This window comes from Suncus etruscus, chromosome 8, assembly GCF_024139225.1.
Source record: "Suncus etruscus isolate mSunEtr1 chromosome 8, mSunEtr1.pri.cur, whole genome shotgun sequence".
NCBI classification, from domain to species: Eukaryota; Metazoa; Chordata; class Mammalia; order Eulipotyphla; family Soricidae; genus Suncus; species Suncus etruscus.
In genome coordinates, this window is record NC_064855.1 from 64,384,154 (window position 1) to 64,410,717 (window position 26,564).

Genomic DNA, 26,564 nt, shown 5'->3' on the forward strand with positions numbered 1-26,564 from the left:
GGGATCCAACCGGAGTCTGTCCCAGGTTGGCCGTATGCAAGGCAAGCACCCCACTCTGTGCTATCACTCCGGCTCTTTATCTTTGCAAAATAAAAAAGCTGGCAACTCTCTAACTTACAACTCTTTTAGTGCTTTTTTTCTTACCTGTGAAATTCACAACTAAAAGTTTGACTTGAGTAAGATTCTGGCACTTTGTCTAGTCCAGCCTTTCTGGAAAACATTATAGATATTCCACAAAAAAAATGGAAATTGATCTTCCATCTGATCCAGCTATACCACTCCTAGGGATATTCCCTAGGAACACAAAAGCACAACACAAAAATGCCCTCTGGAGCACTACTTAAAATAGCCAGATTCTGGAAACAATCCAAATGCCCTACAACAGATGAGTGGCTAAAGAAACTGGTATACAATGTGGTACACAATGGAACACTATGCAGCCATCAGAAAAAATGAAGTCATGAAATTTTCCTATACATGGATGGACATGGAAACTATTATGCTGAGTGAAATAAGTCAGAGGGAGAGAGATAGACACAAAATAGTCTCACTCATCTGTGGCATTTAAGAAAAATCAAAGATTGGTAATAATACCCAGAGATAATAGAGACGATGGCTGGAAGGACCTGCCCACAATATGAGTTTACCACAAAGAGTGGTGAGTGCAGTTCTAAATAAGTACACTAGCAACTATCGTAACAGTGGTAGTGCAGGGGGTAGGGGAGGAGGAAGATGGGGGGGCAATGTTGGGAATGTTGCACTGGTGAAGGGGACCACTTTTTTTTTTTTTTTTTTTTTTTTTTGGTTTTTGATTTTTTGGTCATACCTAGCGGCACTCAGGGGTTACTCCTGACTCTGTGCTCAGAAATTGCTCCTGGCAGACATGGGGGACCATATGGGATACTGGGATTCGAACCCCCATCTATCCAGAATCGGCTGCATACTAGGCAAATGCCCTACCGCTGTGCTATCTCTCAGCCCAGGGTACTTTTTTTATGACTGAAACCCAACTATAAACATGGTTGTAATCATGGTGCTTAAATAAAGTATTACTAAAAAAAGAAAGAGGAATGAATAGGTTCTAGAGCTCTGCTGTACAACTTTATACCTATAGTTACTAATAATGAACTGTATGTTAAAAAAACTTAAGAAGGCAGAGTTTATGTGATATTTCTATAGTATTAAAATTAATTAAGTAAAATCTTAATACTTGTTCTAGAATTTCATGTTTTTATATGTCTATAGATGATTGTTTTGTTTGATACTCTTTTACTAGAAATATTCATCTCTTTCTTTAATTTTGAAGGGAGAGAGGCAGGATAGCTAGGGAAACTCCTGGCAATAGGTTTTGTGAGTTTGAATTTCAAGAAATGAAAAAAAATTTTTTTTGGCACTTGTGATGGGTAGGGCTTGGAGAAGCAGATTGGGTCGAATCCTGAATGGCCATGGTAGATCATGAAGTTGGACTTGATCCCAAATCTTTGATGGTTATAAGGTAACTGAATTTGTGTTTTAGAGACATGACTTAAATTTCTAAATATCTTCAGAAAGAGGACTGAGTGGGGTGAAATAGGAGTTAGGACACCAAGTAGGAGGTTTTTGAAGGCATCAATGAGTATAATTAAGATTGTGTAGACAGTGATAAAAGAATGGGTTAAAGAGATAGATTGAGGAAGTAACAGCCTATTGATGAAAGAAATAGCTTGCACTATTTAAAATATCCTGATTTTAAAATGTGGTGAATTGAGTGTGCCCAAATAAGTGCAAATCAGTGTACTTAAAATTTTTAAATGGATTGATTTAAATGACTTTTGAGTAGAGTGATTGAGCATCTGTACTGAGTATTCCCTCAAAGACAAAGAGAAACTCATTAAAATGAGATCAGAGTTAATCCATCTTCACACTTAAGTACTCATTCATGAAAAGCTTTGCTGTAGGAGTCAGAAAATGCTGAGTTCATTAGTTTTATGACATATATAACTCCTCAGGAGAATGCTGGTTAGCAAAAATAGTGGATGCATGAAGATTTTCAGACTTTTATTTTGTAGGGTGTAATGCTATACTACTTGCATGTTTTGTAGAGTAATGATTTGTATGTTATGCTTGCTTTACAGATTGACTTGTGGTAGAGGGGCTATGTGGTATGTACACCTTAATTCTTAGTGAATTTCCAAATCTTTTACAAATGAACAAATTTTAGAAAAGAATATGGTTGCAGCTATTACTTTATACACAAAAGCATAAATGGGGCTTGACTGATAGAGCATTTTGTTTCTCTGTATTCTCTACAGAATTAATGAATTTACCTGTAAGCCTTGCAGTTTGTTGACATGGCATAACATCAAGCATGTTTGCCATGGGACGGCACAATGTACATCTTCCCAACTTAGATGCAAAGGAATTTTACTATTGTAGATTTAGTTGCACTTTTATTTATTTATTTTTGCACATGTACTTTGATAATTCAGGGAAATTCTGTAGCAGCTTATGGGGAAGGCTCAGTATAGAAGGAGACTTAATGTGATTTTGATTTATGAGATTTATTAGCATTCATGAGTATACATTATGTATCTCAAAACACTCAGGAAGAAAGGTTGATTATAGGAGGAGAAGAGATCTGCATATTGTGGGTTTTTTTTCAAGATAACAAGAGATTTTTTTTTTCCAACCATTCATGCTAAATCTTTTTGTAGCAAGCAAAATTGTAGAGGGCAATAGTAGCTATTATGTTATTTGACCTGGCAGAATAAAGGATATAGTTTCATTATTTTTTTCTTGTTTTATACCATTTTTGTAATACGACAGAGTATGTCAGATGCATTTAAAATTTGTGAGAAATAAGATTAGTTTTGTTACTTTATGAAATAGGCTAGATTGTGTGTTTTTATGAGTATCCAGGAACTCAGTGCTTCTATTATAAAAGGAAACAGACAAATGTTTGAAATAATGTAGAATATTTAATATAGAATCTGAATTATTTGTCATTTAGTGTTTTCTAGTAGTGAGAATATAACCCAATGAAATACATATTTTTAAGCACTACAGAAAATTGACATTTTTTGTCCATGCTTTTAGTTTCAAGGCAGTCCATATGCAGTCCATATGCTTTTACATGTTAGTGTAATTTATATAGTGATAATGCTGAACAAGAGAACTTTAAAAAATTTTCTAGCAGAATTCTGATCATTGTAACATTCTTTGGGATATATACTTAATATTGGTTGGAAGAATTGCCTTTATTTTTTGCACTCTTCCCAGATTCTCCACATTGGTGAGATCCTTGGCCTTTTCTCCTATAGCCCATGCAAATGTGGCATTAAAAGAATCCAACAGAAGATCTTCTCATTGTCTTTTTGAGTGGGGGTAATTGACCTAAAAGGACCCAGGGGACACTGCAGCTATACCCAGCTGGGTTGTGTGGGCCTGCCTGTTAAGTGCTTACACTTCAGTGCTGCTTGGGACTACCAATGCTGGGGCCCTTGACAGCCCGACCTGCTTGTGCTTAGGAGATTGAGTAGTGCCAGAACCCAGCTCTGTGTCTAGTCAGTTCTTTGAAATATCTCCCTGACCCTAACAGAAACTATTTATTAATTTTGGCCCAATAGAAGTTCAACATTAAAAACTCAAGAGTGAACAATTGTTAAAAGTTATTTACTATCTAAAATTTTGGGAATTTTCAGAGCTCTCATTTTCAAACAAGGTGGTGGTGTTGCAAAATAATAATTGAAGGCCTGAGGAAATATACAGGGGTTAAGGCACTTATATTGCATGTATCCAACTGACTGAATGCTATTTTATCCCCAGCATCACATATGTTCTCCCAAGCACTGCCTTTGAGTACAATCAGGAATAAGCCCAGGGCACTAATGTGTGTGGACCAAAACCCTTGAAAAACAGACAAAAATAACAATAGAAAAAATTAATTCTAAGTTTCATATATAATTTTGATTACTTTTGTTATTTATACCTATTTCTTTTCCTTTTTGGGGGTCACACCCGGCAGCACTCAGGGGTTAACTCCTGGCTCTGTCCTTGGAAATCGCTTCTGGCCGGCTCTAGGAACTGTGTGGGATGCTGGGATTCGAACCACCATCCGTCCTGGTGGTTTGTGAGCAAGGCAAACGCGCTACCACTGTGCTATCTCTCCAGCCCTCTTACTCTTTTTATAACTTTCTCTCCTACTCTTTTTTACTTTCTTTCTCTTTCTCTCCTCCTTCCCCCTCTCCTTCTCTCCCTCCCTGCTTCCCTCCCTCCCTGCTTCCCTCCCTCCCTGCTTCCCTCCCTCCCTGCTTCCCTCCCTCCCTGCTTCCCTCCCTCCCTGCTTCCCTCCCTCCCTCCCTGCTTCCCTCCCTCCCTTCCTCCCTCCCTCCCTCCCTCCCTCCCTCCCTCCCTCCCTCCCTCCCTCCCTCCCTCCCTCCCTCCCTCCCTTCCTTCCTTCCTTCCTTCCTTCCTTCCTTCCTTCCTTCCTTCCTTCCTTCCTTCCTTCCTTCCTTCCTTCCGTTTAATCCACGCTGCTCACTACTGTTGAAGTAATTTAAAATCAAACAAAAACATCCCAACCTCTTTTGTTCTGTACAGTTCAAAATTCTTCACTTCTTTTTCTCATAAGTTATCAAATCTGATTGCTCTAAACCCTAGATTCTAGTTAGACTTGAATGCTGGATGGGGGCCCTGCCTGTCTCACCCTCTTGGAGCAGGCAAGTTGATTCCTTTTTCATAGAGGAATCATGCTCAGCCTGCATTTCCTTTCTGGAGCACTCTGTTTGCAGCTGTCTTTTAATTGCCATTCTTTTCTGGCTATTCAGAAGACTTCAGTGTTAGAAGATTTGTTCTGTTTCTATAAAAAAATAATTTTATATCATAAAATAGATAAAACAAAAGTTACCATTTTAACCCTTCTTAGGCATGTAATTGACTGGCATTAACTGTATTCACTGTGCTATTAAGCCACCACCACTCCCCATTCCCCAGTGGAAACTGCCAGTTCTGTTAAACAGTGACTCCCCACTTTGTCCTTTCTGCAGCTTGTAAGCTAAAATTTTAAGTCATTTTACTACATGTGGCTATCCTAGGAGAGAGCAGTTATATATATATATATATATATAGTTGACAGCAGGGACATCTCTTGAATCACTCTTTTAGTTTACTATTTTATTAAGTCCCTATCGAGCATATGTTACATGCCTGCCACCATAGCAGACTATAGGAATAGAGTGGTGAGTGGTGCAATGACCCAGACCTTGCTCTCGGTCTACCGTTGTATCAAGAGCAGCATTGTTACTCCAAGGATCCTCCTATCCAAATTTTTTCTGATTCTCATGTTGCTGGCTTGCTCAAACTGTCAGTTCAAGGCTGTATTCATGTTTTCTGTGCCCATGAGAGACTCTAGTTAAGGAACAGATGGCTTTGCTGATGCAAATCCCCAGGAACCTTCTCTTCCTCTCCTATCTTCTGGTTCATTCCTTGTGCTCCCCTATGATGCACAGCCCCATCGTACCAGAAGTGTGTTCATTTTGCTTATTTTTGCTTTTCTTTCTTTATTCCTTGCATATATTTTATTTTTCTAAAAGCTAATTCTTTTATGTTTATTTTTAATTTTGGGCCTACCCAGCAAAACTCAGGGTTATTCCTGGCTCTGTGCTCAGGAATCACAAATGGTCGCACTCTGGGGATTGATTTCTGGTCAGCCATTATGCAAGGCAAGCACCTTATCCATTGTACTATCTCTCCAAGGATAACACTTAATTTTTTATTAAAATATTTGTGATTTACAAAGTTATTGATAGTTAAGTTTTAGCTGTTGCTATTTATGCACCAATTTCACCATGAGTATCAATTTACCTTTACCAGTGTTCTGAGATTACTACAACTATTACCACACCACCATCCTCAGGTCCTATCCCCTACACTCCCTTCAAAGCACTTTTTTTGTTTTTTTGGGTCACATCCAGCAGTGCTCAGGGGTTACTCCTGGCTCTATGCTCAGAAATCGCCCTTGGCAGGCACAGGGGACCATATGGGATGCCGGGATTTGAACCACCGTCCTTCTGCATGAAAGGCAAATGCCTTACCACCATGCTATCTCTCTGGCCCCTTCAAAGCACATTTTAAGTCTGATTGTTGTAGTAAAGCTAACATTTTATGTATTCAAAATAATAATGTTCTATGCATTAAGCATACAAAGAGAAAATATTTAATGATAAAGTAGTTTAAAACTCTAAGCTGGGATGTTGGTAGAGCATATGCCTTGGATATATGTGTCTCTAGTTCTGATCATGACACTGTGAAATGAATAAATAAATAAAAATTCTTCAAGGAATTTATTTCATGGGCAGATGGACTTGCTGACAAGCCTCGAGAGCTAATGTGACTGACCCTGCCACACAGTGTAAAATTGGAGCTTAATTTTGCTTGGAAAGCCCTAAAACCTTATAGTTTGGTTATATAATATGGTCTAGCAGACATGTATGTAACTGGGGAAGAGGGAAAGGATCTGGAACAGGAAGCTAAGCTTATTTACTTATCGGTACTTATTAGTTTGGGCTGTACCCAGTGGTGTTTAGGGCATTCACCTGGCTCTGTGCTCAGGGATTATTCTTCTTGGTGCTCAGGGAAACAAAGGTGATACTAGGGATCCAAACTGGGGTAGACAGCATACAAAACAAGGACTTTACCCCCTGTATTATCTCTCTGGCCCCAGAAATGAAGCTTATAGCCTCATTCAGCAAGAGGCTTAAACATTATTCATCAAAAGTTGGAAAATAGAACAAGTTTAGAATGTGAGTAAACAATGTGCAGCAAGACACAACATATTGATTATTAGTAATAAAACTACTTGGAATAGAGCTGTTACTACTGACAGGAAAAGACAGTAAAGCCATATGTATTATGGAGGGTTGTAATTTCTCACCTGATGTCTGGTGTTTTATATCATCTTGAAAGACCTCAAATTAGGGATTGAAAAACAATGAAGATATTGCTGCCCAGTTGCGATTTTTTTTCTTTAAATTCTATAGTGTGGAAGTTTTCACTGCCTTTGTTTTGAGTGAGATGACCCAGAAATGACTTGGCCTAAGGTTGCCGAGAGAGATAAGGACTGTAATATAAACATACCTTGATGAAACACATGGCCAGAATGGCTATTACTGTTTGTTTTTTTTTTTTAAATAATGAATGACAATGCTCAAGGTAGTAAATTATAAAATTGCTATACCTTTATTCAGGCCATTGGAGCTAGCTACAGCTCTGAGGGGGGAAAATTCAGGTTACTGTGATCCAGCAATCTTATTTTAAGTGGGAGTGTCATTTTAAGTAGAAGTGTTCAGGGCCTCCTCCCAGAGTAATGGTTGGGGAAATTTAGCTGAGGTGACAGGATGGGACTTCAGCATACAAAGCACACACTTCAGCTCGTTGAAGCTTCCAGTTCAGCAAAGTTGGCTTGTTCTGATGTCTATTGTGGCGGGGTGGTTAATGTTTGTGACTGAATGGTCTAGCTAGAAGCTAGACAGCACCCAGATTGAACTCCTATGTCTTAAACCCCTGTCTGTAATACAGTGTTTTGTCAAAGATGGAATTTGCTTTTTTACTTATAATCAAAAGCTTACAATGAGAAGTTGAAAGTTTGTTCTTATTATAAATAATTATGGGTAATTAGGCCTTTAAAAATACCTTTTAGGTTTACTGAAAACTCAGAGATCTTCGCTTTCTAAGAACTACAATATTCTTTGCCTTAAAATCATTGTCCCCCTCATAAACCCAGCCGCTGTAAAGACTACAAACATCTCTGTCCATAGTCTATATTCCATTGCTCAATTCCCATGAGTTTGCATATGTAAGGGCTGCCTTCCTCTGTTTGATTAGAAAATTATTTCTTGAAAATGCAGGGTCCTCACAATCACTAATCTCCACAGCCCACCTACCCCCCCCCCCACTCCAGCACCCCCCTCCAGTTACTTCATTGGTGGCAAAAATAACAATTGTCCCCTGGGAATTGAAGCCCATTGCTATGGTAACTAATGAAGGTTGCATCATTCTAGGGCACATTTTTAAAAGCCTGGATTTCAACATGGGTAGACGCCCTGTCTTATTTTATTCAGTAGCTTAGCAACCTGTGGTGTACTGTTTGTCCCCACCCCCAGTCTTCCCTCTTCTCTCAGAAAAGTGACCTATATAGATCATTTCTCATCATGGGCACAATTGCATTGTACATTTGTTTCAGTTCTTAGGTATGTTTATAATGACCTTATTTTCTGGTTCAAAAATTAGGACAAACATGACTGAAATCCAAACACAATCATGTATGTAATCAAGGTGTTTAAATAAAAAAAAATTAGGACAAGTAGCCCTAATTTTTTAGACCTGAGAAGTGTAGGATTTTTCATCTATGTTTTTAGTGACCCATGTGAGGGTCTTCACAGTTTTTCATTCTGTGCTATATTTGTGTCATGTGTAGTCTTCACTTCTTTTCTCATTCACCTATGACAACTTCTCTTAGATACTATTAATCCCACATCTTTATTTTCAACTCAGGTCCTCCCCATGCTCTACAAGTAGGCATTTTTTTCCTTCTGTAGTTCTAGCCCCTAAACTCAGTAGACTCAAAAATGAAGTCCGTTTTGCCTCTGTAAACTTCACTTACTATTGAGATTATGTAGTACCCGACATTCATTCAGTCCTGACCCAAATGTTTCTATTTCCTAAATGATAATGATAGCCATTGTCTTACTTTTAGGCTTTTCTTGACTTGGTTTACTGCCCACATCCTCCACACTGGTTAGTTCAGGGTAACCAGACTTTTTTCAATTTTGCCCTCAACAACCCCCCAAAGTGTGATTTAGTGACAGCTTATCCTGTAGTGGCTCCCTCTGTTCTTAGAGAGAATTCAGACTCTCCCCTGGGCATCCATGGTCCTAGGTGACTGATGCCTGTCTCTTTGGCAGCCTTGTTTCTCTTCATTCCTATTTTCTCTGGCTCTGCTTGTTCTCCCAGTGCTCTATCCTGATTTTTCTATGGCCAGCATGCTTTACTCCCCCACCTCTGGAAAATGCCTTCTCAGTCTGCATTTCAGAGGACACATTTCATTTCTGGAACCTTCTGTGACATCTAAACCTGTTCCACCATTAGAGTTAGATCCCTGCACATGCTCCTGTAACATGGGCCTCTCTGTGTGTCAATTCTTAACCTCATAGATGATTATGCTTTGCAATCTTTGTCCCTGAAGCACTGTCTTGTAAGTTGTGTTTGTTAGTGCTTTTCACATGCTAGTGAACATTGTTGACTCGATGTTCAGTAAATTAGTAGTATATATGTATGTATATAAAGAGATGTGTGGGGCAGAATTTCTAACCTGTAGATTTTCATAGTTTTGGAAAATCCTAGATGGAAAAGACAAGATAGAAAAAGATTCCAGTGATCAACATTAGCAGACTTTAAAGAGGTATTTTATGTGCGCACATACCTGTACACACATACAGAGTCATTTCTGCAACAGTTCTAAGTAAACTTGACTGTCAGCTTAAGTAGATTAGGCTGGCAACAAACAAGGAAGCCAAACAGAAAACTAAAATATGGAGGGATCTCATAAAGGTTGTATCTGATTTCCCTGACTGATTGAATGTTTGCTTCATATCGATTACACTTTTCACAGTTGTCCAGGTTACAGGGGGGAAGTCACACTTAGTTACGATTGTTAACTCTTAACTCAGTTATCACTTAGGCAGGCACTAGATTTAGCTTTCTGGAGGGAGTTTGGTGGGGCAGGAGGAGGGGTGGAAATGTCATGCCATTTCTCATTTCTTGAGGGCCCATAGTAGAGTTGGAAAACTTAAGTTAAATAGATCCTTTTCATCATTTTATACTGGACAGATTTCTCAAAATCAGACCTGCTTCTCTCTGCCTTTTTGGGCAGGTGTAATCAGAACTCTCTCTTCTCCCACTCCCCCTTGTAGCTGTTGTTTCGATTGACCTGAGGTCACCACTTAGCTATGGTGCTTTGAGGAGGTGTTGGGGGTCACATCAAGTGGTGGTGGTGTGGTGCTTGATCACCAGAGGCTCTTCCATATTTTGGTGGCAGTGCTTACTGGGGGTCCCTGCAGTGCTCACACATGCTTGCCAGGGATGTCAAACTTAAATTGCAAGTCTTTACAGACAGACCCCACACTGTGACTATGGCTCTGGGGCTCCCAGATAACAAAGCCTCTGGAACCCTACCCTGGGCACTTGGGCAGGGATTGAATTCCTGGTTTTACTCCTGCAGGGCTGATACTTTGCCACTAAACGCCCCCCCCCCCCCCCCTGGGCCTCCAAAGAGCTTTCTGATGGTGGCCAGGTGTGGAGTGGGGTGGCTCTAGGGAGGGATTTGATCCTTCTGATCTGTCCCAAATGGTGAGAACCATTTCCCAATCTGATGTGGGTCTTTGCCCTAGGGCACGTGCTAAGTATGATGAAATGTGGCTCCTTCTGATCAGTGTGACAGTTTACTGATGTGTCTTATTTAATTTTTTTCTGTGGGGCACACTCATTGGTGCTCAGGATACTCTAGTTTAACATCTGTTTTTACCTTTAAAAAGGAAACATTGGTTAGATTTTAGGCTTAAAGAATAACATTTAAAAACAGGTTTTTTTAATCTGTTGAAGTATGACCAACTCTGACCAATAGAATGAGATGTGTCAGTTTTCATAAGAGTTCAGTTGCTGGTTGTTTGGGGCTTCTTTGAGTAGTTTTGAGATGAATTTTGCTTTTTCTTTTCTGGCCCAATTCTCACAGTACCTGTCTAGTGCTGTGAGCTTGGGGAGAAGAGGCTGGAGGGTCAGGTAGGTAGGGAAAGTGTGGAGGTTTTGAACTCATGGGTGGTGTGTGTGTGTGTGTGTGTGTGTGTGTGTGTGTGTGTGTGTGTGTGTGTGTGTGTGTGTGTGTGTGTGTGAGATATTGCGCATGCAAGCTGTATTCCTAGTGTCAGTATGGCCTGCCTTTTATTCGCCAAGTACACTAACCTCTGCTGGCTTCCCCCAGATTCTTAACTGTGGCCTTTTCATTGATTTATTTGACTTTGGGCCACACCCTTCGGCTCTCAGGAATTACTCCTGAAATTGATCTTGGCAGGCTTCGGGGACCATCTAGGGTGCCGAGAATCTAATCCAGGTCAGACGCATGCAAGGCAAGCACCCTACTGTTGAATAATTGTTGTAATATTGTTTTTGCCTGTCATCCCACCTGGATTTTCCAGGTGGGGGTGATTAAGGAATGAAATAAAAAGCTTGTTGGGGAGGCATAGGGAGCTCTTTTGCCAGAACTGACTGCTGGTTCGGTTTGCTTTTTGGAGCTGGCTGCAACTGACAAAAGACTTTCCTTGCTGAACCTTTGGCCCCCTAATCTTTTGCATTCGTTGATTATTCACGTCGGATATTATTATCAAAGTCTCCCCCAAAAAGGGGGGACAGAAGAATGGGATTCAATTTATCTTTTTGGGAATCATTCTTTGACTTGGAGACCATCAACAAGGGGTTTGACCTCCCCCCACATTTGGCGCCCGGAACAGGTGAATCTGGACCCTCTGGAACTGTAAGTGACATGTTTTATTGGAAATCACCTCTGGAGATCCTTGGCTGGTTATTATGGATACTCACGCTCACTATGCCATCTGTTATTAAATACATCGGTTTGGCATTACTCAAGTGCATTACTCTGCTTGGATATAAACCATTTGGTTTGATACTAGTAAATATCATTGTCGTTGGATGGTTGCTGCTTACAATTCAATCAAAAATTTCTACTCCAATATTTGCATTGCTTGAGTGGTCTCCATTAGTCATAGTTTGTGGAATTTCTGTGTTGGCTAATATGACTACCATATGCATAGTCATTGGCTGGTGGTTAGGAGATAGACAATGTGGAAATTGTAAAGTGATGACTAGTATGGACAATAAAAATATTTTTCCTACGAAAATTCAGACTAAGATAGAGGCTGATAAATCTGACACTGGCAGTAAAAAAATTGCCGGTAAAAAATCAACTCAGACACGTAATTTAGATACTCATAATCCAAATCAAGATCTTGACACTGATGATCAGCCTCCAGTGCTAAGTCCACAAGAGAGTCCTGATTCTGTTCACAGTATGGACTCACATGTTAATGCCAACTCAGACAATGAACCACATTCTAGTATCCCACACCTCAGAAATCAGAGTCCTGTGCAAGGTACTTCTGCTAATCCAGCCTCAACTCCATTTCAAACAGTATATGTTTCAAATTATGAACCTCTTGAAATGGAGGATGTAGAACGGTTTAAGAAAGCATGTAAAGAATATGGGGCTACCTCTCCATATTGTCAGGAGGTGCTAAGCATGTGGTGTCGAAAATCAATTTGGACTCTGCATGACTTTAAAAAACTTGCTGAAATATGCCTGCCATCTAAACAGCGAACTGAATGGGAAATGTTATATGCAGAGGGTGTGAAATCCAAACTATATAGTCCAGATGGAACCAAAAAACGAGTGGCAGGGGTTAATCTCTCATATGAATTATTAATGGGAGAAAATCAATATTCAGATATACAGACACAAGCAGCTTTACCAAAGGAAATCTCAAAAATAATTAAAGACATTGCATTATCTGCATGGGAAAGAATTGATACTAACAGTACTGGTGAGGGAACCTTTTTAAGAATCATCCAAGGTCCCCAAGAGCCTTATGTAGAATTTGTGGCTAAACTCAAAGATGCTTTAAAAATACAAGTTAAAAATGATGAGGTGAGGAAATTTCTAGAAAAATGTTTGGCTTATCATAATGCTAATTCAGCTTGCAAATTGGTATTGGCTCCATTGCAGGAAAAAGCTGATTTAAATGGATTTTTATATGCATGTAGGAATGTTTATGATATACCCCATTCATTAGTAAATTCAGATCAGGTGCAAACCTTTGCAATTACTAAAGGAAATATACCTCTTTACCAAAGGGGACAAAAACTTGCCCGAAAACCAGGTCTCTGCCCAAAATGTAATAAGGGTTACCACTGGGCGAAAGACTGTAGATCTGGAAATCCCCATAGTAATAACATAGGAAGAACTTTTAATACAAACCCTAGAAGACAATTTTCCTGTTACCATTGTGGAAAACAAGGGCATATTAAAAGGAATTGCCATCTTTTGTTAAATTCAGTTCCTCCAGGATCTACAATTAAAAAACAGGGAAACGGCTACAGGGCCAATCCCCAGGCCCTTACAAATCAGGGGCAAAGTCATCAAACCATAATTCTCCCCAGCCCAGCCCAAGAAGATTAATTTCAATCAGTGAATTAACACATGCCACTGTGGGCAGTGCTGGGCTTGATATAACTTGCCCAGTGGACATTACAATTTATCCAGGAGAATGCCCTTATATGCTACACACAGGCATAGTGGGACCACCACCCCCAGATACAATGGGTTTGATTCTGGGCAGAAGTTCCCTTAATGTAAAAGGTATATCAGTAATCACAGGTGTTATTGATTCAGACTCAAAGGGAGAAATTATTGTAGTTATCAATGTGCCTGTTACTTGGACTTTCAAAAAAGGGGAGACAATTGCCCAAATAGTAATAATACCTTATGTTAAATTTGGGACTTCAGATAAGATAAGAACTGGAGGTTTTGGAAGCACAGATCCAGGGGCTGCCAAAAACCCATTAGTGGCTTTGATTACTAAATGTAAAGATGAAAATCCAATGATTAAACTTAATATAGAAGGGCAAGTCTTTAATGGCATGATAGACACAGGTGCTCAGGTCACTGTAATTTCTGATAAAGAATGGCCAAAAAATTGGTCTCTGCAAGAAATTCCATATTCGTTAAAAGGAATAGGAGGCCTGAGTTCTTGCTTGTTAAGCACAAGAACCATGGTATTTTATGGCCCAGAAAATCAAAAGGCTATAATCAGACCTCATGTGGGCCCATTCTCACCATCCCTGTGGGGCCGTGATTTGCATAAACAATGGAAGGCAGAATTCCATATTCCATTAGCTCAAGGTGAGCCTGAACCTTCTTCTGAATTAAAAACCCAAAATTTTTGGTAGGGGCCACTGCTAGTAAAACCCCAGCACCAATAAAAATAAAATGGAAATCTGATGAACCAATTTGGATAGGCCAGTGGCCCCTTAAAACTGATAAATTAAAGGTGCTGACAGAATTAGTGGAAGAACAGCTAAAATTAGGACATATTGAGCCTTCGTTTTCTCAATGGAATTCACCTGTATTTACCATAAAAAAGAAATCTGGTAAATGGAGATTGTTAATGGATCTGAGAGCTGTGAATTTATCTATGGTACCTATGGGAAAATTACAGACAGGTTTACCATCACCTGTAGTAATCCCTAAGGAATGGCCACTAATTATAATTGACCTAAAAGACTGTTTCTATCATATTCCTATTCACCCAGATGATAAACACCGTTTTGCATTCTCAGTTCCTTCTATTAATAATACTCACCCTTGCAGGCGTTTTCAGTGGACTGTTCTCCCTCAGGGCATGCTAAATTCACCAACTATGTGTCAATATTTTGTGGACAAAATTTTGAGCCCTGCTCGTGAAAGATTTCCCCAAGCTATAATTTATCATTACACCGATGATATTTTAATTACAATGAATAATGAAACAGATTTACAGAAATTATATGCTTATGTGATCAATTGTTTGCAAATGGCAGGACTGAAAATAGCTTTAGAAAAAATACAGACCATGCCACCATATCAATACTTGGGCTTTATTTTGGACAGAACATCAATACGTCCACAAAAAATTTCCATAAAAAAAGAGAACCTTAAAACGCTTAATGACTTTCAGAAACTTTTGGGTGATGTAAATTGGCTCCGCCCAGCACTAGGAATCTCAAATGCAGAGCTGTTTAATCTGTTTAAAACTTTGGAAGGTAATCCTGCATTAGATAGTCCCAGAAATTTAACACAAGCTGCTAAAAATGAATTGGACATTTTTTTGAACAGACTGCAAAAATCATTTCTCTTAAGATTTATCCCTGGAGAGAAGGTATTTTTATTAATTTTCCCTACAAAAGAAACACCTACTGCGGCTTTAATGCAACAGGCTGGTCCTTTGGAATGGGTGTATTTACATAACAAACAGCCTCAGTCTGTGATATCTTACCTGCAACTAATCTCAGAATTGATTATCAAAGCAAGACTCAGATCAATATCTTTGTTAGGTTTTGATCCAGATATAATAGTATTGCCAATACCAAAAAAGGAAATTGAGTCAATATTGCCTCTTAATGAATCTCTACAAAGGGCTCTCTCAGATTTTACAGGAGAGATTTCTTCTCATTATCCAAAAGGAAAGACCTGGGACTTTTTGAAAAAGACTCAGTTTGTTATCTCTTCAATTGTGAGGGATTCTCCTATTCCCAATGCAAAAGTTTTTTATGTAGATGGATCAAGTGGGGGACGGGGTGGAATAACCGGAGAAAATATAAACATAACAATAGAAACCAAATATAAGTCTGCACAGAAAGTTGAATTAGCAACGTTAATTTATCTATTAGAAAATGTATCTGAAGCCATGAATGTCGTTTCTGATTCTTTATATGTTGTAAATTTATGCCCGGTGATAGCCACTGCCTCCCTCAATTCTCATAGTCCTATTATACAGAATTTATTAAAAAAGTTACAACACATTATTCAAAAAAGAACTGAACCTATTTTCATCACACATATTAGAGCTCATTCAGGCCTTCCAGGGCCAATGGCTCAAGGAAATAAAACTGCTGATTTGTTGGCAATGCCTATATTTAAATCACCTGTAGAGGAACATTCAGCCTTACACACAAATGCTCGTCGTTTACATGTAAATTATCAAATTCCATGGAGGCAAGCGAGAGAAATTATAAAAAGATGTAACATATGTGCCCCGCTAGCACAAAAGACTCATATAGCAGGAGCAAATCCAAGAGGCTTGCAGTCTAACGAATTGTGGCAAATGGATGTAACTCAAACAGACTTATTTCCCAAAAAACCATACCTTCATGTGGTAGTGGATACATATTCTCGATTTATTTGGGCAATTCCTATGTCTTCTCAAAAATCTAAGGCAGTTTGCAGTTTTCTTTTACAATGTTTTTCTGTTATGGGTATTCCGTATTCTATTAAGACTGATAATGGACCCTCTTATATAAGTAAAACTTTTGAATTTTTTTGTAATGAATGGCAGATAAAACATCTTAAAGGAATTCCCCACAATTGTCAAGGACAGGCAATTGTGGAAAGAGCCCATAGAACTCTGAAAACTCAATTGCAAAAGAATAGAAAAAGAGGTTTGATGCCAATGGAGCTGTTATCTTTGACTCTCATTACACTAAATTATTTAAATTTACCTCAGGGAGAGAGCTATACAGCAGGGGAAAAGCATTTTAAAGAAGATAATCAGAGACAAGAAACAACAAATATTCCAATTTGGATAAAAGAGGATAAAAAATGGATTGCTGGTTATCTCCTCTTGAGAGGGAGGGGTTATGCTTATGTTTCTACAAATGACAACCCTCCTAAGAAATTTTGGGTCCCCTTGCGTCTCGTTAGAAATCGGACTGGCACTGATGATCAAGGTCAGGTTGCTGGGACTATAGACTCCTCCCCACATCAAGTACAGAGTGCTCAAGATATTGACAGTTGTGGTGCTGCTGAGGTGACTGGGAAAGTAAGTGAAGGATCAACTTTCATACCTCATATTCTCAGTGAATCTGACAAAAGTGAAAAATCCTTACAGTCTGGACTACAAACAGAAAAACGGAAACCTGTTTTCACTGGATTACAAAATTTGGGTAACTCATGTTACATGAATTCAATATTGCAATGCTTGTATAATATTACAGACTTGACTCAGTATTTTTATCAAGATTATTATAAAAAAGATATTAACAGAGAAAATCCAAAGGGACATAAAGGTAAATTAGCAGATGAATTTGGTCATCTTATCAAAATCATGGGAAATGGATGCCATAAGTATTTCAATCCTGAAAGTTTCAAAGCAACAGTAAGTTTACTCAATGACCAATTTGCTGGACACAACCAACAGGATCCTCACGAATTATTAATGTTTCTTATAGAAGGACTACATCAAGATTTGCTTAAAAATTCAATAACAGATAAAACTGTACACTTCATAGACAATGATAAATATGAACAATTTAGAGTTTGCAAATCTATTATCTATGATACCTTTCAAGGACAGTTTAAATCTATACTACAGTGTCTTACATGTTACCAAAAGTCTGAGGTTTATGAAACATTTGTTCAGTTGTCCCTGGCTGTCAAATCTGCAGATAAATGTACTTTACAGGAATGCCTTGTTGAATTTTTTAAAGAAGAAGATTTTAGAGATAACAATAGAATTCACTGTAATAATTGCAATACTAAAAGAGATTTTTCAAAGAAAACATATTTATGGAAAATACCTCCCGTATTGATAATTCATTTGAAACGTTTTGCTTTTGATGGAAAACAGATTAAAAAATTATACACTTATGTGGATTTTCCTTTGGAAGACCTTAATTTAGCAGAATTCACTCAAGAAGATAATAACAAGATTGAAAAATATAATTTATCATCAGTATCAAATCATTTTGGTCAAGTTCATTATGGACATTGTACTTCATATTGTAAAATTGCCACAGAACAGTATTGGATCAATTTTGATGATAAGAAGATCAAGAAAATCCCTATTGCATCGGTAAAATCTACAGCAGCATATATTTTGTTTTATATTTCTCAGAGATCTACTATGAATACTTAATGATCATTTCCTTTATTTGTTGATTATCATTGATGTTTTACTGGTCATTTTTTAGGTATGATTGCTTAATAGGAATGAATACGATGAATCCCCATTGTGGTTGTTTGTATGATGTATTTATGCCTTAATTTCAGTATTGTTTTAGGTCACTATTAATTAGAAGATTTTGCAATATATTGATGTTACTTAAGACCTATATGAAAGAAAGATTCTTAATCATTTTAATGTTGCTTTATGATTGTGTATTGATATATGTTCATTTGGCAACTTTTGACTTTTCATTGTAACATCAGTGTTTTATTGCTCTCAACATAGATTTTGAGAGGAAGGTATAATTATAGTTTTGATATAATCATAATTTTGAGTAGACTCTGTTCACAGTGCTCATTATTGATGACTGATTATAATATATTTATTGTTTCATATTTGCATTATAGAATGTTATGGTTATGGTGTATATGAAATTCTTGATCATCTAGATTCACTTGACTTTGATTTAAAATTTTTTTTGTTACTATAATTTTTTGTTATTTTGAAATATTCATTTAAACAGTTTTTTCATTATTATATTTTCAAAGTGTTTTTTCTTTTTTTCTTTTTTTGATTTAATTCAAATTTTTCTTTGGCTTTATTTTGATTCCTGTCTAATAGATATTTTTGGTGATTATAAATGAGTGTTATTCCCATAATTTTGTATAGTATGTATTTGCATATTTATCAGTTTTCTAATTTTTGTTTATAGTTTTCTTTTCCTGACACTTTATGCCTTAATTTATTATTTCTCATAATTCCCCTTTTCTTCCTAGTTCTTAACGTTTTATTTGTAGGAATCTCATCACAATTGCAAGCCTCCTGATATCGAACTGAGGAATACATCATTAACTGTTCCAGTGCTGTGTTCTATATCAAGTTACAACTCGTCTTTCCTGATTCATCAAATGTCTTTGATTGGACTTTTAGGAGTTCTATACTCCTTATTTTTTGAGAGTAACTTTGAACCTAGTAAAAAAAATTTAACTTATATATTTGTATTTTTTTATGACTAAAATCTTTTAAAGTATATTTAATTTATGATTAGTGTAACTAAATGTTTTTAATTAATTGAAATTAATGTTTTTAATTTTATAGTATTTAATATTTCATTAAAGTTTTGTATTTGTAATTATGTAGTGTTGTATTGTATTGTATATTATTATTGTATTGTATTGTATACTATTATTGTTTGCTTACAAAAAAGGGGGAATTGTTGAATAATTGTTGTAATATTGTTTTTGCCTGTCATCCCACCTGGATTTTCCAGGTGGGGGTGATTAAGGAATGAAATAAAAAGCTTGTTGGGGAGGCATAGGGAGCTCTTTTGCCAGAACTGACTGCTGGTTCGGTTTGCTTTTTGGAGCTGGCTGCAACTGACAAAAGACTTTCCTTGCTGAACCTTTGGCCCCCTAATCTTTTGCATTCGTTGATTATTCACGTCGGATATTATTATCAAAGTCTCCCCCAAAAAGGGGGGACAGAAGAATGGGATTCAATTTATCTTTTTGGGAATCATTCTTTGACTTGGAGACCATCAACAAGGGGTTTGACCTCCCCCAACACCCTACCTCTTGTGCTATTACTCCGACCCCAACTTTGGCTTTTAAGATGTTTCTTTTTTTTCTCCAAGGGAAAGGGTTTTATTGAACTGCTAAAGGCATTTTGTATTGTTTTAAAAATAGAGTTTGTAGAAAAACAAATAAATTATAATATTTAGTAAATTCATATTTATTTATTTATTTATTTATTGTTTTTGGGCCACACTCAGTATTTAGGGACTATTTCTGGTTTGGTATTTGGAGAAATATGTGGTCTAGGGATTGGACTTGGATCTCCTGTGTGCAAGGCATATGCAACAGTTATTTAGCTATCACCCTCATTCTCAAATTTACATTTATTTATGAAATTTATGCTTATTCAAAGTATATTTTTGATTTTTTTTTTTTGTTTAGGAGCTCACCCTGGAGCTTGGGATTTATTCTTGGCTCTAAGCTCAGGGTTCACTTCTGGCAGTACTCAGGGGGCCAATGTGATGGCAACAATCAAACCAGGATCAGTTATGTGCAAGGCAAATGCCTTAGTGCCTATCCTGTCTCACTGGTCTCCAAATTATACTTTTGACTTCCAGGATGTAGTGCCATGTTTTCTTTTCAAACTGATAATATATATACACATATATACATATACATACATATATGTATGTCTTTCGGTCTTTTGGTCACGCCTGGCAGTGCTCAGGGGTTACTCCTGACTCTGTGCTCAGAAATCGCTCCTGGCAGGCTCGGGGGACCATATGGAATGCTGGGGATAATATTTATTTTATCAAATAATATTTAATATACTCAGATCAAACTACATTTATTTATTTATTTATTTGGCTTTTGGGTCACACCCAGCAGCGCTCAGAAATCACTCCTGGCAGGCTTGGGAGACTGTATGGGATGCCTGGATTCGGACCACTGTTGGTCCTGGGTTGGCTGCTTGTAAGGCAAACACCCTACCGCTGTGCTATTTCTCCGGCCCATGTTCAAACTACTTTTTGAATATATTTTGGTTTCTGTACTGTAAAATTTATTATTTCTCCTTAATATATGTAAAGAAGGAAGGACATTTATATGAAGAGAGTCTAAAATCTTGAATAACCACATCCTGTGTACATCACTTAAGATCTCTGGGCCTTAGTTTTTTTTTTTTCTTTTGGTTTTTGTGTTTTGGGTCACACCTGGTGGTGCTCAGGGGTTACTCCTGGCTCTGCACTCAGAAATCGCTCCTGAAAGGCTCGGGGGACTATATAGAATGCCAGTATTTGAACCACCATCAGTCCTGAATCTGCTGTATACAAGGCAAACACCCTACCACTGGACTAATTCTCTGGCCCCAGGGCCTTAGATTCTTTTTAGGACCTTAGTGTTTTTTTTGTTTTGTTTTGTTTTTTTGTTTTTGTTTTTGTTTTTTTTGGGTGGGAGGTTCACATCCGGCAGCGCTCAGGGGTCACTTTTGGCGCTACGCTCAGAAATCATTCCTGGCAGGCTCGGGGGACCATATGGGATGTCAGGATTCGAACCACTGTCCTGCATGCAAGTCAAATGCCCTACCTGCTATCTCTTTGGCCCCTAGGGCCTTATATTTTTAACTCTAAAGGATGATTTTTGGTTTGTGGAGTTGTTGCAAAGTGTTTGTTTTGTTTGTTTTTGGCCCGCCACTGGTGATATTCAGGGTTTATTCTTGGCTCTGCACTCAGGAATCACTCCTGGAGGGCTCAAGGTACCATATGGTCCTTTGCCATCACCGTTGTCCATTCCCTTTATCTATGATTCCACCTGCCTTGTAGATCAACATGTATGTGGTCAAGAAACAACTCTATGTTCTCTAAAAGTTCTAGAGCACATACAGTAGATGCACTTCGTCTTTCCCTTTATGCTGGTCTTTTTTTTTTTTTTTTTTTTTTTAGTTAGGATTCTCTTTATTCAGTTGAGAGACAAGTGAGTACAATGCTTAAATACAGTTTTATCTTGTTGCTTAATTTAGTTTTTTGGGGGGCATACCCACAGAGACTGCTACATATTACAAAGAACAAGAACAATTAGTGCTGTCAGGGATGTGGAGAGTAAGGAATTCTTTTTTTTTTTTTTTTTTTTTTTTGGTTTTTGGGCCACACCCGGTTTTGCTCAGAGGTTACTCCTGGCTCTCTGCTCAGAAATAGCTCCTGGCAGGCACGGGGGGGACCATATGGGACACCGGGATTCGAACCAACCACCTTTGGTCCTGGATCAGCTGCTTGCAAGGCAAACACCGCTGTGCTATCTCTCCGGGCCCGAGTAAGGAATTCTTATTCACTGCTGGTGGGAATGCTGCCTAGTCCAGTCTTTATGGAAAACAATATGGAGATTCCTCAAAAAATTGGAATTTGAGTTCCCATTTGATCCAGCGATTCCACTCCTAGTGATATACCCTAGGAACACAAAAATACAATACAAAAATTCCTTCCTCATACCTATATTCATTGCAGTGCTATTTACAATAGCCAGACTCTGGAAACAATCAAGATGCCCCTCAACAGATGAATGGCCAAAGAAACTGTGGTACATATACACAATAGAGTATTATGCAGTCATCAGGAAAGATAAAGTCATGAAATTTCCCTATACATGGATGTACATGTAATCTATTATGCTCAGTGAAATAAGTCAGAGGGAGAGAGATAGACACAGAATAGACTCACTCATCTATGGGTTTTAAGAAAAATTAAAGACATTACTGTAATAAGGCAATAGAGTTAAGGGCTGGGAGGGCCAGAAGGACTGGCTCATGATTTGAAGCTCACCACAAAGAGTGGTGAATACTGATCAGGAAATAACTATGTGCATGTCAATGTATTTTGGTCATTTTTGTAATTTATTGGAAGATGGCAGTTTCAGCTGAAAGGAAAGCTGGTGTGTGCCTTTTTTTTTTTTTTTTGAGTGACACATATTGGTGCTTAGGAGTAGATCCCAGCTCAGGAGTCACTCATGGCAGGCTTGGGGGACCATATGCAGTGCTGGGGATTGACCTGGATCATTTTATGTAAGACAAATGCCCTACTCATGGCCCTTTATTTTTTTTTCCCCTGAGCAGTGATTACTTGATTCAGCTAACATTATAGTAGTTTACTAATCTAGGTAAATATAAAGTATATATAGCTTTGGTGTGATCTTTATATCTAACCCTCAAAAGACACTATACCCAATGTATTTATTATTCAGTTAGGTCCACAGTTATTTTATTTTTAATTTAATTTTTTAATTAAAAAATTTTGGGAGGGTTCTTCTATTAACCAGCTTGGTGGTTCAATATGAGAGCCCAAGGACATGATGTTACTTTGACCATGTGATGCCTAGGCCTAGACCATTCTGTTGTGCTGGGAAGGCATGCAGTCTTCAGGGCTGTACCTCACAAGGCACAGAGCCATGCAGTGCTGGGGATCTTCTCAGACTGACTGCATGCTCATAACTTCTGGACCATCTTTCTGCCCTCTTTAGTTATTTTGAATTTAGTCATCTGAAACGGAAACACTGTCTTCCTCCTCTCCCTTCTACTTTTGGGAAGCAGTTGTACATAGAGCAGTAATTAAGAGCACCCCTCTGAAGTTAAACTGAGTTTAGAGGGTGACTCTTTGTGCCCTGAGTTTTTGCTGTGCCTCGTTGTTACCCCCACTGTAATAAGAAATCAGTAATCAGATCTAACTTAACTACTTAATGGAATTGTTGGAGGCTGCATTTTAGATTTTGTTGGCAAAACAGTCCTTTCAAAAGCCTGGCTGATTTTTTATTTGCTTATTGTGATATCCATAAGTGAATATACTCTGCCAGACATCTTGTGTAGCTTAAATCTTTCATTTGTTGGCTTTTTTGGTGCTCTCACCATTTTTTATCAACTCTGTACAACTGCTGATTGGAAAGAAAAGGAGAATGAATTGCATGTCAGCAACTGGCAATCTCTTCCACATTCCATTAACAGTTACTTCATTCATCCAACGAATATTTACATATGTTTTTCAGGGGGCCATGTACTCCCCCAGACTTTGGTAGATAGCAGTGAGAAGAGAAGAATGTATTTTATCCTCACTAAGCTTATTTTGTAGTGAGAGATTCAGTAGTAACCACATTTACAAGTAGAGGTAGATCAAATAAAAGATGTGATCAACACCACAAAGGAAATAAATGATAGACTAAGCAAGGCCTTCTCTTTGCAACCAGCAGATCTTACATGGCTGCATATTATGTTAGGTACAGATATAATAGATATAACACATCATTTCAATGATATATGGGAATGCTATTTATTATGTGGCCTCCAAGCACCGCTCAGTGACTCACATGCCAGGATCACACTTGGAGTGCATAGCAGTGCTGGGTATCAAACCCCTGCAGTCTCATGCTTGCATAGTAGGTGCGTTAGCTGCTGAGTTATCGCCTAGCCTTTCACTTTACTTTCTTTTGACTTTTCTGGGAGGTTTTAGTTCTAGGGGATTGATGCAATAATGAACTTCCTTTAGTGAATTATAAGAAATATCAAAATGTTTATACCTAAGTTTTGGAGGATAAGATTTTTCCCTGGTGCCCGTAATCCACTTTAGTTTCATGGTCCACTTCTTGCTCTTGATTATGGCATGGGTGGCAGTTAGGTAGCTTCAGGCAAACCTGAGTCCACTAAATATTTATTCATTCTTCATCAAGTCTTCCCTTAATACTGTGAGTGAAACTAGTTTCATATTAGCTGTTGGTTAGCTCACTAGCTGATTTGTTACAGGGACAGAGACTTAAATCCTTGTACTTCCTGCTCAAGCCATTTTCTCTCTGTCACTCTTGGATTCTTACGGAAAAGAAGAATTTCTATATTAAAATGTTGTTTTGTCATATGTTATAAAAAGAACATTTATAAGTGAGGCTGATATGTGTATGAATAGGGAATATAGAAAATCATTTACTGTTAGAACTTTCCATCTCACAAGTTAGTAGGATGTTTGACTTCCAGGGATGAAATTTTACAGATCTATATAGTGGTGTCATATCATCTTCCTGTAGTGAGTCTTGTGATGAGAGGGAAAATGATTTTTCTGTTATATTTATAACTAGTCTAGTCTCATTGTTGCTATTCCATTTCATTCCTGAGTGACCCACCGATTAGTTGGAGAGAAAGAAACTTGCAGTTTAAAGTTGAGGCTAGTACAGTGATTTGGATAGTCTCTGGGAAATGTTCACCTCTCTGAGAAGGAAAAAAGACTCCTCAGGTATGGAGAGAGAGCACAAAGGTTGGAGCACATGCTTTGTATACTGGAGCTCTAGGTGCTATCACTGGCATGTATCTGATCTCTTGAGTTTCACCAGGAGTGTTCCTTCCCCCACACCTCACTCCCAAATGCTCACTCTTGGTCCATTTTTTTTTTTTTCTGTTGATGATTTAAGGGCTTGGAATGATCTGTGAATGCAGGAAGCTTCCTGTTTTCCTTGATTTGATAGATAGTACTTCCTTTCGTCTCTGAGGCAATCTCCCTATACTTCCTTGATGTGTTCATATGCCTGGTTGGCACTGATGTCTTGACCAAAGTAGCTCATAAAGGGTCTTTCTGATTGGTCAGAATCTATTAGTGCTTGCTAATTGGTATTCTCTTTACCTCTTACTTGAGCTCTTTTGTCTACTCTGTCTCTATCTGTTGGTCTGTTGCTTCATTCATAGCCTTTGTTGCAAGGTAACCATGACTGTCCTCTGGTTCAAAAAAGTCCAAATCTCTTACTTAGAATTACCTCTTTACATATAGTGGCTTGGCCTTTTAAGATTATGTACTAACTGTGCAGTCTTTCTGTTTATGCTAGACACTGCATTTTTCTTATTTCATTCATACATTTCCTTCACGAATAAAATCTGATAGCTTTTCAGGCAAAGACACGGTCATAAGCTTAGAAAGGCAAAAGATCAATAAAATGGGCCTGAGTGGCAGTACAGTGGATAGGGCATTTTTTGCCTTATACATGATCCACCCATGTTTGATCTCTGGCATCCTTTATGGCCCCCTGAGTTTGCCAGGAATAATTACTGAGTGCAGAGCCAGAAGGAACCCCTGAGCACTGCCAGGTGTGACCCCAAACAGAAAACAAACAAAAAGATCAACAAAACAATCACTTTCAAACACTAGCACTATTACAAATTTGGATAATGTTTACCTGGAGATTTTTTTGTTTGTTTGTTAGTTTGGTTTTTGGGTCACACCCAGCAGCACTCAGGGGTTACTCCTGGCAGGGTCAGGGGACCATATGGGATGCCAGGATTCGAACCACCGTCCTTCTGCATGCAAGGCAACCAGCCCACCTCTCCGGCCCCATACCTGGGAATTTTTAAGGAGTCTTAAATTTTTTTTTAAATTTTAAAACAAAATTTTTTTTAAAAATCTTAAAAAATATTATAGTTTTAAGTCTAAAATTACACAAGCCTTAAATATAAGAAAATGAATTTTCAGAGATGTGATGTAAATGAGCATATACATAGTATATATATATATATATATATATATATATATATATATATATATATATGTAGTTTAACTTCATTATATATAAACACAAATACATTTATTTCCCCTTGACTTAAAAAATACTATGATTTGGGGCCGGAGAGATAGCACAGTGGTGTTTGCCTTGCAAGCAGCCGACCTAGGACCTAAGGTGGTTGGTTCAAATCCCGGCATTCCATATGGTCCCTAGTGCTGCCAGGAGTAACCCCTGAGCACAGCCGGTGTGACCCAAAAACCAAAAAAAAAAACCCCAAAAACAAAAAACCCAAAAAACAAAACTACTATGATTTAACACACACTTTTTCTTCTATTGCAGGACAGTTCGTGTATGGTTAAAGAGAGACAGTGGACAATATTGGCCAAGCATATACCATGCAATGCCTTGTAAGTACCTGGATCTCTGTCTTAATAGAGGGAGGGCCAGGCATTTGCCTTGGACAGACCAATCAAGGATCAGTCGCTTCACTGCATTGGGCTACCCCAAGCTCAGGACACATCCCTGATTGCAGAGCCAGGAGAAAGCTCTGAACATAGCTGCTTGTGGCCCAAACACTAACCCACATCCCAATTAGAAAACAAAATTGGGGTTGAAGAAATAGTTGAAAGATTGATTACTGGATTGGGTTTGGTCTGAAGCATCATCCCTGAGCACTGACTGAGCTTGGAATGTTTTGTAATTACCACTTGGTATGGCTCAAAATCATCCCCCAAAA

General features: G+C 38.2%; 1 protein-coding gene across 1 annotated transcript in view; it reads left to right on the forward strand.

Moving 5' to 3' along the window:
* WDFY2 (WD repeat and FYVE domain containing 2) overlaps positions 1–26,564 on the forward strand; it is a 236,699-nt gene that overhangs the window by 77,355 nt on the left and 132,780 nt on the right. The window contains exon 2 of the mRNA XM_049778481.1: positions 26,168–26,235. Within this exon, the coding sequence (XP_049634438.1) occupies positions 26,168–26,235 (68 nt within the window). The remainder of the gene's footprint in view (positions 1–26,167; positions 26,236–26,564) is intronic.